Source organism: Thamnophis elegans, chromosome 5 (genome assembly GCF_009769535.1).
Source record: "Thamnophis elegans isolate rThaEle1 chromosome 5, rThaEle1.pri, whole genome shotgun sequence".
NCBI lineage: Eukaryota > Metazoa > Chordata > Lepidosauria > Squamata > Colubridae > Thamnophis > Thamnophis elegans.
Window position 1 is genome coordinate 100599167 of NC_045545.1, and position 15499 is coordinate 100614665.

General features: G+C 61.1%; 1 protein-coding gene across 1 annotated transcript in view; it reads right to left on the reverse strand.

The window, feature by feature from the left end:
* Nucleotides 1-15499, reverse strand: part of CDH22 (cadherin 22) — a 46162-nt gene that overhangs the window by 21786 nt on the left and 8877 nt on the right. Inside the window, exons 3-7 of the mRNA XM_032217915.1 lie at nucleotides 10753-11047; nucleotides 8028-8147; nucleotides 2643-2810; nucleotides 2222-2409; nucleotides 1782-2035 (exon numbers count right to left, since the gene is read on the reverse strand). Coding sequence (XP_032073806.1) covers nucleotides 1782-2035; nucleotides 2222-2409; nucleotides 2643-2810; nucleotides 8028-8147; nucleotides 10753-11047 — 1025 coding nt within the window. The remainder of the gene's footprint in view (nucleotides 1-1781; nucleotides 2036-2221; nucleotides 2410-2642; nucleotides 2811-8027; nucleotides 8148-10752; nucleotides 11048-15499) is intronic.

Below are 15499 nucleotides of genomic sequence, written 5' to 3' on the forward strand. Positions count from 1 at the left end.
GAAGAGCTGCGCCTCCCCCCCCCCTCCGGAGCTCCAGCTGGTACTGCCGGCTCTTTGCATGCCCAGCCCAGCCTGGTGGCACCCGGCGGGCAGGGAGGTTGCGTCTGTGAGGCTCTTTGCCAAAGTGCCAGTGCCATAAAGTTAATGGCTCGGAGGAAGGAGTGGCAGGGCACTCGTCAAATCTGCAGACATGGCAAAGCGAAGAGGGAGGAGGCTCGTTCAGGAGACCTTGAGGGGGGGAAGGCCCGAGGGAAGGAGGCAGCAGGGATGTGGGGGGGCAACCGGCTGGAGGGCCAGAGCCAGAGGCCCACTTGCCCACAGCCCCGGGCCCTGGAGAGGGGGCACCACACCAGCTCAGGCAGAGAGCAGCAACCACGGACCAGCTGGGAGCCTCTCCGTGTCCGGAGCACGAGGACTCCTGCAACCGACCGACCGACGGAAGTCATGAATCCCTAAGGCAGAATTCCCCCCCCCCCCATCACCCAGAGGAGCCCAAGTCCCAGCCTCCTTGGGCAACGAATGGAGAGGTGCAGGGCAGGTGGCTGAGCGGAGGGTGGGCGGGTGAGGGGGCTGCTGGGGAGGGCAGAGGCCGAGGGGTCCTGCAGAACTCCTGACAACCAGTCTGGCCAAAGGCTGCTGTATCACACAGGCCGGCTGCCTGTTCTCGTATTTAGAGAAGGCAAGAGAGCCCACTCTCTGCAGAAGCCCCCCCTCAATTCATCCAGTTTCCACCCACCGCCCCCCCATCAATCCATGCCATCAGGTCCGGCAGAAGGGGCGGAGCTTCCTCTCTCAGCCTGGGGGGGCAGGGGCCTTCCTGACCCCCCCTTGGGAGCATCGTGGGCCGGGAGGTTCGGTTGGCCTGGCCTGGCTCCCCTCCGAAAGGCTCCAGAGTGCTGGGCTGATGGATGCAAGGCTTGTGCTTTTAATCTGGTTTCAATTTGGCTTGAAAGGGGCCTTTTACTTCTGCAGGTTTATTGGTCTCGATGCTTGCTTGACTACCTGACCTGCCCAGAGCCACACCTGGGGGGGCGGGGGGGGGGCTGATCAATGAGTTTATAAATACAGGATGCATTTCCAGAAGCAAATCAAGGCTGAGCTCGTTCCAGCTCTGCCCCCTTGGCTGGCGCCCGCCTGTGTCCCACCCCAACTCTCCCTTCCCTGGACTGTTTTGTTCTCACAAGGGGAGGAAGAGGAGGAGGAGGAGGAGGAAGAGGAGGAGGAGGAGGGGGAGGAGGAGGAGGAGGAGGAGGAGGGGGAGGAGGAGGAGGAGGAGGAAGAGGAGGGGGAGCCCCTTCCTCACCGCTTCCTGAAACGGCTTTTCAACCAGCCTGCTGACTTCCCACTCTGCCAGGCCCTCCCTGACCTGCCGTAAATATTTCAGCCGCCCTTTTGTCATTGGGAGCCTGAATAAGTGCCAAGAGACACCCCCCTCCCTTTGAGAGCCCCCCCCATCCTTACTGACTTCAGAACAGCCGCTTTTTGTGGCTGTCAGTGGGGCTGACCGTGGGAGGCGGAGGGAGGAGGGGGCAGAAGGGCCCCTCCTCCCAAATCAGGCTAGGAAGAGATTTTCCGAGGGGCAAATGACAGACAGAAGCCAAAGACCCCCCACCCGCAAGGGAATCTTCTCTGCAGTGGGTGAGTTCCGGCCGTTTTGCCAGCCTTGCTCCAGCTCTCCGAGCCCAGCTGCCCACGGTCCCTTCCCCAAACCTGCGTCCGGCTGGCCCTCCTGCTCCTCCAGCCCTCCTCCCAGGGGGGGGGGGTGAACTGGCCTGACTTACCGAACGGGTCTGCTGGCCGCATCGGGGTCCACCGCGGTGACCACCCCCACCAGGGAGCCCACCAGGGCGTCTTCCTGCACCTCCAGGGGGCCGCTGGGAGGCCGGAACTCGGGGGGCTCGTCTGCGTCCAGCACAGAGACCAGAACGATGGTCTGGTCCCGGAAGGTGTCCAGGCCCATAAAACGGGGCTCCGCGAACTTATTCAGCGCCTCCAAGACCACCGTGTGCACCGCCTGGGCCTCGAAGTTCAGAGGCTGAAAAGGAGGAGGAGGAGGTTGGGGTCTCTCTGCCCTCTTATTCCCCCTGCCCCCCAGTGACCGACCCCTTGCATTCGGAAGGGGGCCCAGGGGGAGGGTTCACCCTCCACGGCCGTGGGGGAGGGGCATGTGCTCCTGCCCCCTGGGGGAGGGGAGGCTCCCAGTTCCGAGTTCGGGACTCACCTGCTGCAAGGAGATGAGGGCTTCCTGGGTGTTGCTGTCGGTGGCCACGCGGAAGGGCCCCCGGTCCCCCTCCTCCTTGATCTGGTAGGCCATGTCTGTGTTCTCCCCAACATCGGCGTCCTCCGCCCGCACTCGCCCGACCAGCATGCCCACCGGGGCTGTTTCCACCATGCTGAACTGGTACATCTCTGGGGAGGGGAGGGGGGAGGAAAGAAGAGCTGAATTCTGGTGGAGGAAGGGGGGAGGGGTCCACAGAGACAGCCCCCTCCCACCATTCTCCAGGACCCCCCTTGAGCTGCGCGTGGGTGAGGGCAGCTGGGTGCTGTGGCCCTGGGGGTCCTGGGCAGCCCCCTCGCCCTCAGCCAGAGCCCAGCTCTGCTGGGGTCCTCCCCCCTGCCTCCCCCCCAGGCCAGGGCCTTACTCTGGGGGAAGCGAGGGGGGTTGTCATTGACGTCAGTGATGACGATGGTGACGGTGGTGGAGCCCGAGAGGCCCCCCAGCTGCCCTGCCATATCCGTGGCCCTCACCACCACCTCATAGCGGTCCTGGGTCTCCCGGTCCAGGTTTGCCACGGCTGTCCGAATCACACCTGCAAGAGGCCAAGGGGTCCGTGAGGAGAGGCCGCCCCCCAATTGCTGCCCCCCTCCTTTCCAAGCAACCCCCCCACCCACAGAGCTCCATAACAGCCACGGGGGGGGGGAGCTCAGCTGGGGGTCCCTGGGCCTTCCTGGGGCGCTTTGTGGGCTGCTGCCCTGCACAAACAGGGAGAGGGTGTGGGGAGGGGCTGCTGAGGGTGGGGTCTTGAGGAGGCAAGGCTGTGCCCTTGTAGCCCACCCACCGGAGGGACCCCTTTAAGGGAGCCCAGAGGGGGGCATCGCCACGTCCGTCCGTCCAGGAGGGAGGCTCTCACCGGCTGCAGCCAAACAACGGCAACCGAGTGAAGGTGCTCTCCTCAGGCAACCCCCACATGGACCAGAGAGACGGGGGTTCTGGTCACAGCAAACAGGGAACCCCCTCCAGGTCCTCCCAGGGGCTGCGCCTAAGAACAGCGGGCCAGGCGCTGGCAAAAGGCAGCGGGCAGAAAGCCCTTTCTGAGGAAGCTGCTGCCAATGGAGGCCGTTCCGGAGAAGGGCAGCCAGGGAGAACCGGGGGGGGGGGGCTACTCAGACCGCCCTCCTCCCCCTTTGGGTCCCGGCCAGCTGTAACCGCCTCACCCTCTCTGCGGGCAAAGCACTCTGCCAGCCCTTCGGCCTTCAGGCCCAGCAGGGCAGCCACCGGGAGCCTTGAAGAAGAGGTTCGCGACACTCCGTCCTGGTCCCCAGGAGTCCAGAATGACCTGAAGGCCCCTCATCCCCCCCCCCATCCAGGCAATCCATCCCTCCTCCTCCTCCGTGCAAAGGAATTCTTTATTGGCCAGGTGTGATTGGACACACAAGGGATTTGTCTTTGGTGGAGATGCTCTCAGTGGACATTAAAGAGACAAGAAACATTCCTCAAGAAGGTACGAAACTTAATGAGAGTCAAAGGGTACAAATAAGCCATTAGGGAACCATATCAACACCAATCGTAAGGATGCAGGCGAGAGAGTCACAGTCCCGCGGTCTTAGGTGGGAGCAGATGGGGGATAGGAACGATGGGAAGAGTGATAGCAATGGAGCCTTGGGGAATGGTTGGACAGTGGGGAGGGAATTCTTTCTTTAGCAGAGAGATGGCGTTGGGGGAAAACTGTCCTTGTGTCTAGTTGTTCTGGTGTTCCATGTATAGCGTCGTTTTGAGGGTAGGAGATGAAACAATTTATGTCTGGGAGGGGTCTGTAACAGGGATGAGTTGCTAAAGGCATTACTGATGGTTTGGTGTGCAATTTCTTTTTGGTGTCTGAAACCCTGGTACTGTACATGCCTGCTGTTGTTATCAATCTCTTCATTTAGCCAGGATTCAATAAAGCACGGGGCAGATGCGTTGCAAAAATCAGAACTGCATCCGTTTAAAAGGAGCATTTCATCCATCTTATTAGCAAGTGAACGTAAATTAGTCAGATTGAAGGGAGCGGAGTTTTTTTTTAATTTCCCCCGTTCCTTCGTCTCTTGAAAAGTCCCACCCTTTCACCTCTCCCTCTGCCTTTGCCTTTGGAGACCCATAGCTCCCATTTGTTTCCTCCCTCGCCAGGATCTCCTCCGCGTTTCTATCACAGAGAGCTGCTCCTTAAAGAAACCTTCCTTAATTCTCACCAGATGGTCTCCTGAGTCTGACGTCCCCCGTAGAGAATCGCAGAGAACAATAAAAAATAAAGAAACCGTTGGAGTTTCCATTAGAGGAAACTTTATACGGTCACAACCACCAGGCAGGGTAGGTGGATCCCTAGGCAGACGGAGTCGGTGAGCCCCAGACGGGCCACCTGCGGAGGAAGACTTGGGAAGGGACAGACAAAATAGGGCAGAAGGCTGCCGGCTAAAGGAGAGGAGGCTTTGGGCAGAGCCAGTTTGGCTGGAATTGGGGGAGGGGGCTGTTGGAGGTCACGGGCCTGGAGCTCAGAGATCCCAGCGAAGGACACGGACTTAAAGAAAAGGAATCAATAAAGCGATAGGTGGAAACTGGAACTCAGCTAACCCTGGGTCAGAAAGGGTTAAAGATGTGCGAAGGGAGCAAGCCGATGGATGGCGGGAGATGTGCCAAAACTCCTTTTCCCCAGGAAAGGAGACTCACAGATGAGCCGGAGGGAGGGTCCTCAGCATGGACGCCACGGCCAGAGAGGCCCAGCGGGGCTTCCACGCTCTGCCCAAGAGGGCCAAAGGGCACCCTGGCCACCTCTGTCTGAGCCTGGCCAGGGGACCCAGGAGAGGGGCAGGCAAAGTGGGTGGGGTGGTCCCCAGGGCACAGGAAGCCCCCCAGGCGGACCCCAGCAGGCCCTGCGGCTGCCTCCCACTCCCACCTGGCCTTTCCTCCTATCCCGGCCACGGGGCACCGTCGGACGGGCCGTTCTGCACCCAGGGCTGCCTTCCTTCCATCGGTTCCCCCCTTGATTAAACGTATTTCCCCACCACTGCAATGCAAGGATGCTCCCGGAGCCCCAGGTAGAGCACACAGGGGCTAAAACATCCGTGACAGGAATAAAACAACTCTAAATACAATAATAAATAAAAGCATAAAGCACAAATGAAATGCCCAGAGGTAGAGACGGCCCCGTTGGACCCTCCCGGGGTCTTCTGCAGCTGCCACCAAGCCGGACGGCCCTGGCTGCTCCCTCAAAAGGAGAAGGGAGGCCTGGAGGCGGAGGGAGGGGGGGACGCTGGCCTGCTCGCCTCCCCAGCAGCCACAGCGGAGAGGAATCTCAGCCGCCTCAAAGCCCCCTGCTTCTGGGTGCGCGGGAGAGTTTAAATTAAGCGAGATGTGGAGGAGGAGGAGGAGGAGGAGGAGAAGCGGGAGAGCAGCCTCTGCTACAACTGGTGATCCTGGGAGTCTTGCAAGAGGAAGGGAGGGAGGGAGGGAGGGATGCCTGAAGCAGAGACCATTAGCGCTGCCCAGCTTTCGTGTCGCTGGGCTGAGGAAGGCCCAGGAGCAGCCGCGGGGTCTCCTCCACCTGCAGCTGAGAGCCTTGCCCCGGGCTGTCTGAGCCAGGAGCCCAGCGGGTGAAGGCAGCTACGTGACCCAGACGGAGACTGCCGGAGATGAGCAGCCAGTGTCTCCTCTCCTCTCTCCCCCACTGGAGACCCCTAGCAGAAGCCGCCTGGTCCGAGGGTCTTCTGGGGCCAGACAGGGGTGGGGCCACCCCCTCCCCTCTTTGCATCTGGGCCGGCCTGAGACTTCAGCCAAAGCGGTCACTAGAGAATGGCCTCCAACTTAGGAATTGGGAACTTGCAAGGGGGGGCGTGGGGGGGGTTGGAGGCTGTCTAGAGGTGGCCTCCTCCCCCCTCCCTTTCAAGACAACAGGAGCCACGAGTGGCCCCCACCGCTTGCGTGGCTCCTTCCGGGGGCCCTTCAGAAAGGCTCTGGGGCAATTGGCTGTGGCCACCTGGCACAACCACTTCACCCTGGTGCCCCTGCCGCAGCTGACCCACGGCAGGTGTTCATGGGCCTCCCCCACCAGGTCTCCTCCCCCACCCTGGTGGGTGTGCCCCCCCCCCCAGTCAGAGAGGCCCACCTGCTGGGCCTGGCCGGGAGCCCTGGCCAAGAAAGGCAGCCGAGGGGAGGGAGGTGGAAGAAGAGATGGTGTGGCCTGCAGCTGGACTGTGGGAGGGTCAGGGGGCTCCAAAAGCCCCCCCCCTGAATTCTGGAGTGGTGAAGGTGACAGGGGGCCCCCCGGACTTTCAGACTAGCAAGACTGATGTCAGATGAGGGGATTCTGCCTTATTTCACGTGAACAGAATCTTGCCAATTCAAAAGTATGGTCATCCTCCCATCTCCTTTACAGCCCAAGAAGCTAGGGAGGGTCCCTCCCTTCCTGTGGCCCCGCCCACGGTGCGGCTGCAGGCTCCTCCGCCTCTTCTCCTCCAGCCCCCTTCCCCAGGCCTTTCCCGCCGGCCCTGGCAGGAAGCTCTCTGGCCGCGGGGCAGGCGATGGGGAGGGGCACTGTTCAGATTGCTGCCCGTGCCCTCCCAAGCGGGCACCCCGCCTCCTGCACTTGCGCGAGGGCGTTGCTGCCCCTCTGCTGGCCATGGGCCCCCCGTGTGGCCGAGGTCCTCCTGGGGCCCCCTGGATGTGCAGGAGAAGAGGAACCAGGCCAAAGTCAAAAAGGAAACACAAACAGCCCTCATTACCATATATTACAAAAAACGAATGTGCCGGATTTTATGGCTCCTCTTACAGCATTAATGATCACGATGGCTGCGCGAGTTAAGCTGCCGATCCGGGCAATTAAACTGTGAGCTCCAGGCCCAGGAAGGCTCTGCCCGGTGCATGGCGGGAGAAGCCTTCAGCACTGGAACCGGGGGCGGGGGGGCGGGCTGCTCGCTCAGGCACAGCCCACCGCTTGGCTGCTGGGCAAACGAAAGGACACGGACACGGGGGGGGGCCTGCAGGTAGGAGAAGCAGCTCCTCCTCCTCACCTTGGAAAAGCGGGGGGGGGGGGGGAGGTCTTCAACAAGCTAGCAGCCTCCGCACTCTCCCCTTGGCCTCCCATCCACTGAGCAGCCAGCAGAAACTCCCAGCCTGGCCATGCCTGACCCCAGGGACCCCCTCCAGCTGCACCCACAGGCTTCCTACTGCCCGGGTGAGAAAGGCCACAACCTGCCCAGAGCCTCTGCCCCTTCAGGGGTGGCAGAGCTTCTCAGAACTGGCTGGCAGAGGTTGCGGGAGACCTTCCCTCCCCCCAGCGGCCTGGGCAGCCCCCCCGGCCTTCAATCCCGGCTGCTGACGGTGACCTCAGCCGCTCCGACTCATCCCAGACAGATTCCACAGCAGCTTTATTAGGAGTTATTAAAGGATGGAGCGGCTTCCACTGTTCGTTCATTAAATATTAATAGAGCATTTATAAAGCAATCCTTAATTTAAAGTGTTACCTTTAATCAAAGGCCTGATGCTAACCAGCCATCTCTGAAAAACTGAGGAGGGGGGAGGCTGCCCCGCTTCACGTAGCCCCCTCCCCATGGAAGAGGTTCGGGGGGGGGGGGGGAACTGCTCCAGAGGATTCTCAGAACCAGAACCGGCCTGGCTGCTCTCCTGAGGGGGCTGCAGAGCTGGCCAGGGATCGGAACCACCCGTGCGCAGCCACACACGGCCTGGGTCCGGCTAGGGAAGCCCTCCCTCCCTCCCTCCCTCCCTGCCTGCCTGCCTGCCTGCCTTCCCTCCGGGCTGCCCCGCTGGCCCTTACCGGTCTTGCTGTCCACAGTGAAGTGCTGCTCCCCCTCCAGGACGCTGTAGGCCACCCGGGCGCTGCTCCCATAGCTGGGATCATCCGCATCAGAGGCCAGGACGGTCAGCACCGAAGTCCCTGCAGGAAGCCGAAGGAGGTGAAGGGCCTGGCTGCACCCCATCCCCCACCCCCCACCCCCCCGTGCAAGCCCACCGGCTCCTCTGGCGAAAGCTCCCCTTGGAATGGGGGCGAAGGGATGGAGGCCCATCAGCCGCCCCCCTTAAGCTGTTGGTCTTTGATCTGTCCCCCTGGCCCTTCCGACCAATGGGGCAGGGATGCTGGGGAGTGGGAAGGGGCCTCTTTCGCCTGGAGAAGAGGAGGGGCTGCAGAGGAGGCTGACGGGGGGGGGGGGAAGACCACCTGCCCACTTAGGAAGGAGGACGGGAGTAAAAAGGAACAAGCTGCCCACCCAGAGCAGAGACCCCAAATCCTCTTAAAAGAGGGCAGGGTCCCCTGGGGAGGCCTCTGGGTACGAGAAACCACCTGGCCTGTGCAGGATTGGGCCCGGGCTTCGTGGCACAGTGTGTGAGAAGGATCCAGGGGTACCAATGGACCACCCCACTTTCAGGGGGCGCAGAGAAGCTGGAGTGGGTTCCCAGGAGAGCTGCCTGCAGGGCGGGGGAGAGTCGCTCCTGGGGAGGGGCTCAAGGAGCCGGGCAGGGTCAGCTGGCCAATGGGAAGAATCCGGGGAGACACAACTCCTGTACTGCTCAAAGCTGTGAGTAACATGAGGTGGACCTGCAACAGGGGCGTGAAAGGTGGGTCCCATCTCTGCCGCCTGCTCTGTTATTCGGCCCCTTGTCGGCGTCCCTGTGTTCCCCCCCCCCCGCCTGAGAAGCTGCCGGCAAGAGCTCCTCACCGGAGGGTGGCTGGACGGTGGAGTGAATTTCTGTCGGGAGTGGGGGTTCAACCTGCTCCATTCGGGGCTCCTTCACTGCACCCCGGATTCTGCTCCCTGCAAACCCTGGTCTGGCTTCTCCAAGGGGAGGGGCAGCAGCCCTCACCAGACCGCTGAGCCTCCTCCCCGCCCTGATGCCCACATGGGAAGCCGAGGAAGATGCTCAGGGGGGGGGGATCTAGCTGCCTGGTGGGTGAGGGGCGCTGCTGCTGCTAAGCCCCTCCACCCGCGGGCGTGGCCACCTCCCCCGTGGCCGTGCCTTGCTCGAAAGAGGCTGCTGAAGGGAGAGGCGTCAGAAGGAGAGGCGCTTGGGCTCACGTTGCTGCTGCTGCCGTCAGCAAGACAAAGAAAGGCACGGAAGCGGCAGGAAGGCCAGAGCCGCCCACCAGCGCTGCAAGCTCACCTTGGCGCTTCCCGAGTCCCTCCGAGGCCGCCGGGCACAGCAGCCGCTCCCTTCGCAGGAGCCCCTTCGTTGGCAAAGCACGCTCGCTCCTGCCCTGCCCACCGTCTCCCAGCTGGCACAGCCGCCGCTTCCTAGGACCCCTGGGGGGCCCTTTCAAAGAAGAACGTCTCCCCCGAGACCACCTGAAAGCCCCCCCCATCCCTCAGAGTCCCAGAGGCTGCCTCACGCTGCCCCCCTGCCTGCCCCGCCCAGAAGGGGGCAGGGGAACTCTGGGGCTGAGGAGCTGTGCTGAAAGGATCTGGGGCAGGGGGCTGAGCCCCAGGGATGCCCAGCGGTCCCTTCCCAAGGAGGCAGCAGAACAGCAAGAAACGTGTCTTTACAGAAGCCCACAGGAGCCGATGTATAAACAGTCCCAGGGAGACAGAGAGCAGATCGAAGGCTTCAGCCGGGCAAAGTCCTGGCATGCGAGATGGAGGGATTGACTAACTGTCAGCATTCAGGGACTGTCAGACGGGAGCCCCCCCCACCAAGCGCCTGGGCTGCTTCTCAACGGCTGCCCTTCCTGGCGCCTGTGCCCAGAGCCTGGCAGGGCTCAACCGGGCTCCCTCCCTCTGGGTCCAGGCAGGGGCTGCGCAGGTGCGCAAGGGAAGCCCTGAACCAAGGTCACACCACTCCTGGCACACCAGCAATTGGGGGGGGGCTCATTGTCCAGAACTGTGCAATAAGTATGCCCACCCCTAACTTGCAAGGGGGGGGGCACCCGCTGGGGACCTGAGGGGGGAGGGAGCAGGACCTCTTCTCTTGCTCCCCCTTGCAAGCCCCCTCCCCCGCCTTCCTTTCCACCCATACGCTGCTCCTTGCAAAGGACTCGGCCACCCCCAAAAGACGCAACTCTAGGTGGGGGCTGTGGGGCTAGAGAGAAAAACTGGCCCGTTGTGCCGTTTCCCGGAGCCTCATTTCGTTTCCGGCCCTTGGGGGGTTCAGGCTTAAACCCTCCTTTGCACTCCCAGTTCTAAAGAAATGGGTCCCCCTCAAACAGGGACCCACGGGGGGCAGGTGCAAGGCCTGAGAAACCCAGCATGGTTCGCCTGCTGTGCTGGGGGCAAAGAGGCTGAAGAGAGCATGGTGCCCCCTGGGCACTCCAGATCTCTGCAGGCACTCCCCCTCCCTTCCCCTCCCCGGGCCTCCCAAGCCACCTCCCTTCCTGTTTGGGGTGCAGGCGGGACAGGGCCTCTCTCTTTCTCTCTCTCGGGAGCGCTGGGAGCCAGAGACGGTCAGCCAGCGGGGGTGCCAGGAGACCGCTTGGCGGGCAGGCGGGGGCTCCCGTGGCCCTGGCGCTTGAGGGGAGGCTGCAGAACCGGCCGGGCACCGCTGTGACTCACCGATGGGGGACAGCTCCGCCACGCTCCCGATGTAGGGCCCCCCCAGGAACCGGGGCTCGCTGTCGTTGATGTCCTGCACCTTGATGACAAATTCCGACTCGGGCTCCAGCAGCTGGTCGGTCTGGCGGTCCCGCGCCTGAGCCCGCAGCGTGTAGAAGGTTTTCCGCTCGCGATCGAGGCGCTCCGTGGCATGAATGTCCCCCGTCAGCTCATCGATCAGGAAGATGGTGCCGGCCCCCTCCCCAGAGATGGTGTACTTGATGGAGCCATCGCCCTCATCGGAGTCTGAGTGAATCTGGGGGGAGACAGGCGCAGGTCAGGCGCAGGGCACGCAGGGACGATGGGGACCCGGCCGTGGGGGGGAGGGGGGGCTACAGTGCCTGCCCCCTTCGCAGCCTGGGAGAAGATGGGGCACACACAAGCCCCTCCCAGCCCTCGTCCAGCATCGTTGGCCCGGCCATCGGGGTTCCCTGGCCACCTAATGCTTAAAAGAGGGGGTGGGTGGGCAGGAAGTGGAAACCTTGAGGGCCCTGGAGACCCTCCCTCTCCTGGTCTCCTTGGGCAGGCACAACTGGCCTTCTTCTTGGGGTCTCCCTTCTCTTGCAGCTGGAGAGAAATCCCCTCGCCCTGCCCACCCTCTCTTGGGGAGGCCTGCTGGGGCACTCGAGAGGCCACCTCCTTCCCGGCCTCCAGGGGCAAATCTAGGCTTCCCAGTGCCTGGTTGCATTTACGCTGCGGGAAGAAGCCACTTGGGAGGCTCCACACTGGCCCTCCCAGCCCTCTCCTGCGGGGCTGCTGTTCAGTGGGGAGGGGCCTGCCGGGGGCTCCCCTCTGACAAGAACCCCCCAGGGGCCACTCCTGGCCTCCTGCCAAGCACGCCCGAGCGGCCCTGGGGAGGGGCACAAGGCCTCTGAAGGGCTGCTCTGCATGAAGGGCACCTGTGGGCTGCTGTGCCCTCCTCGTCGACTGGGGCCAGGGGCTCCCGGGGGAACATCTAAGCAGCCCCCCCTGGCGAAGCTCACACGGATGGCGACCTCTGGGGAACCATCCCAGATCGGCCCCTGTGGCAGAAATGGGATTTGGGTTTTCCCTTCAGACAAGGGGCACCCTCAGACCCCCCCCCCCCCAACCCTGCAAAGCAGCCCCCGGGCATCAGACTGCCGGCTTCCTCTCGGGAAGCCCCTCAGCCAGGGAATGGCTCGGCCGGGCCGTTGAACCAGCAAGAGGCAACCCGAGAATGGTGGGGAGTTGCTGAGGCCCTGGAGCTGGAAAGGCTCCTGGAGGCCGGGGGGCTCCCCTCGAAGCCAACCGGAGTCGGCCTTGGTAACCAAGCCCTGTGATTGGGGCCCTCTGGAGCTCCTTCAGCAGCATCGTCTGGTGCCTGATCACCCCGGCCGCCCTTCTCCCACCCGGCTCCAACTTCCATGTGTGGCCTTCCCTTGGGGCCCGATCTGGCCTCAAGTGGCAGATCCCGTCTTGTGATTTGGCCACTCAGCCTCTGGGATTTCAGCCTAGAACAGGATTCCTCTTTCCTGCCCCACAAAGCTCTTCTCCCTCACTCACACTCAGCACCTGAGCAATTACTTTTTCCGCCTCCAACCAGCTGCCTCTGATTCCTGAAGGAAGAAAACTGCATTTGTCTCGGTGAAGTTTCCTCTCGCCGTGTCCAGTCCGTTTTTTATAACCAGGAGCACCGTTTATATCTAATCTCTGCCTATTTCTCTACCTCAACCCAAACCGGATTTCAGGGGGAAATAAAACCTTGGGGAGGGGGGAAGGGGTTGAATCTGACTGCTGTCCTCTCACCCTACAGAGGCCCACAGGCTTCCACCACAAATCCGCGAAGCCCTTATCCGCGGAGACATAAGCGCGAAGACTAATTCGCGCCATTCGAAGCGCTAAGGAAAAACGCGACCCTACCGCGATGACATAATCACGGAGGGCAAATCCGCGCATTCCCAAGCACTCAGTACCCTAAACCTAACCTAAACCTAACCCTAACGCTAACCCTAAACCTAATCCTAACCCTAAACCTAAAACAAACCCCTAAACCTAATCCTAACCCTTACCTTAATTGAAATCGGCTTTCTGCTGCGGCGCCGTTTTAAAGCGCCCTTCTGTTGCCGCGCTGTTGTCACGGCGGTGATGATGTGCGGTGATGACGTCGCGGCTTTAGCGCCGCGATTTTATCACCGCGATTTTGACGGGCGCGGTTTTGTCGTGCCACGGGCCCACAGAGGCGGTGTGGACCAGCCTCACTACACCCGAGTCCTTCATGAAATGCGGGATAATCCTTCTGTGACCCATTCAGAATCGGATGGGCTTTTTCCGCAGATGTTTCTGAGCCAGCCGCTGGGTTTCTCCTTTTTATGCCCTCCAGCCCACATGATTCACTTGCTGCTCTGAAGGCCATGAAGTAGTTTGTGAATGGTTGATGAGGTTAAAGGGGCTTCGTCTACACGGAGGGGAGCAAGCAATGGGGTGCCACAAAGCTCCCTCCTGGGCCCAGGACTCTTCTACATCTTCATAAATGACTCAGACGAGGGAACAGAAGGGGAACCCGTCAAATTTGCAGATGACGCCCACTTGGCAGGAATAGCCCCAGAAAGACAAAGACAGGATCCCAGGCTTGAACAATGGGCCCACTCCAACGAAATAAAATTTAATGTAGAGAAAACGAAGGTTTTACACTTAGGCAGGGGCTGCCAAATGTACCAGTACAGACTACGTGGAATCTAAAGCAGGGACTGTGAGGGGGCCCCTGGGGCCCCTGTGGACAATCACTTAAGTATGAGTCAGCAGTGGAGCTCGGCAGCCAAAAAAAAGCTGATCCAATCCCTGGTTGTATAAACAGAGGTATAGGATCAACATCAGGCGAAGTTCTGCTCCATAAAACCTCAGTAAGGTTTCATTCCACACCTGGAATCCTCCGTCCAGTTTTGGTCACCACATTACAAAAATAAAGATGTTGAGACTTTGGAAAAAGCGCAGAGAAACGAAGGTGATGAGAAGCCTGGAGAGGAAAACGTAGGAAGAACGCTTGCAGGATAGAGAAGAGGAGGCCTGTGGGTGACGTGACAGCAGTCTTCCCGTATCTGAGCAGCTGTCAGAGAGACGAGGGGGCCAACCCGGAGCCCCTGAAGGCAGGGGAAGAAGCGAGGGATGGAAACTCATCAAGGAGAGAAGCCACCTGGATTTAAGGAGGAATTTCCTGACGGAGAACAATCAGTGGGACAGAAGTTTCCTCCAGAGGTCGTGGGAGCTCCAACACTGGAGGTTTTCAAGAAGAGACTCGACAGCCGCCTGTCTGAAATGGCATAGAATCTTAAGCAGGGGTTGGACTAGAAGACCTCCAAGGTCCCTTCCAGCTCTATCTGGATTGAAGCTGCAGAGACCAAGACATTCTGCACTCACAACCTTTCCACCGTCCACTAAGGAGGATGCTTGCATAAAAAGTAATGAAAGCTTAGCCTGCCAGGATTTGTCCTGCTGACTTCAGACGATGGTGGGGATGAGCCTGTGGCTTTCAAGGCAGCACTGACTGGCCCCTCCTCCACCTCCATGCCAGACTGAAGCAGCCTGGGCGCCCCCCCCCCTCTGCCCCTCTGCCCACCCAGAGGCCCCCTAAGGCCCTGAAGGAACCAACTGAAGCCTTGCTGGTCAGAGGTCAGGCGGAAGGGCCAGCAACACACCAGCCTCTGCTCTGGCCCTGGAAGCTGAAGGAGAGATTCCCCGTTCCTGTTCCTATCAATCCTGGGTTGGATCCTGTCCTTCACACACACACACACACACACACTCCCTGGAACGCAGCCCGTCCTCTCTGCCCGGCTGCCTCCCTGCCACTCCGCTCCTCCAACTGTCTTCCAATCGGCTCCTTCTGACGCCCTTCTCTCCCGTGTTCCAGGCTGCTGCCCCCATCCTCCTGCCTGCAGAGCCTCCCCTGGCTTCTCCCGCAGCCAGACGAGCGCTTCGCCTGTCCTCCTTTCCATTCCCAGGGGACCCTCACCGAGCCCAAGGCCCATCCCGAGGGGGCTGCAGCTGCTGGCGTTTGTTCACTGCAGGCTCAGCGCTGCCCCCTCCTCGGAAAGGACAGGGGAGGGGAGGGGGACCTCCTGCTTGGGGGCATTCTGCCTCCCCCAGTGGGTGGGGGGGGCAAGGCCTTCTTTTGTAGGCATCGGCCCCCAAAGAGCTCCTTTCCTTCCCCCGTTTCTCCCAGGGCAGCCAGGAAAGTCCGAAGGGGGAATCCTGGCCAAGAAAGGTCCTTCCTCAAGCCTTCTTCAGCCGGAGCCACAGAGGTGGAGGGTTCCACCACAAATGCGCGCACAACAAAAGCGCACCTGACTAAACCGCGGTGTCTAAAGCGTGGTGACAAAACCGCGTGACGAATGAGCGATGAATTAGCCCTAAAGCGCGCCAACAAAAGCACGCCGACAGAAGCGCGCTGTAACGTAACCCTAAACCTAACCCTAACCCTAACCCTAAACCTAACCCTAACCCTAACCCTAACCGTAAATCTTACCTTAAATTAAATCACGCTTCTGTCGGGGCGCTGTTGTCGGCGCACTTTTGACATCGCGGTTTTAGCGCTGCGGTGTTGTCGGCGCGCTTATGACGTTCGCACTTTTGTCAGGTCACGGAGGTGGAGAAGGCCACAAGCATCCCTAGGGAGGGCCATAAGCCACTACGAAGCGGCATAAGAGCTCTTATTAAGTGCTAGGCCCACCTCGGCCAAGCCCAGGCGCAATGG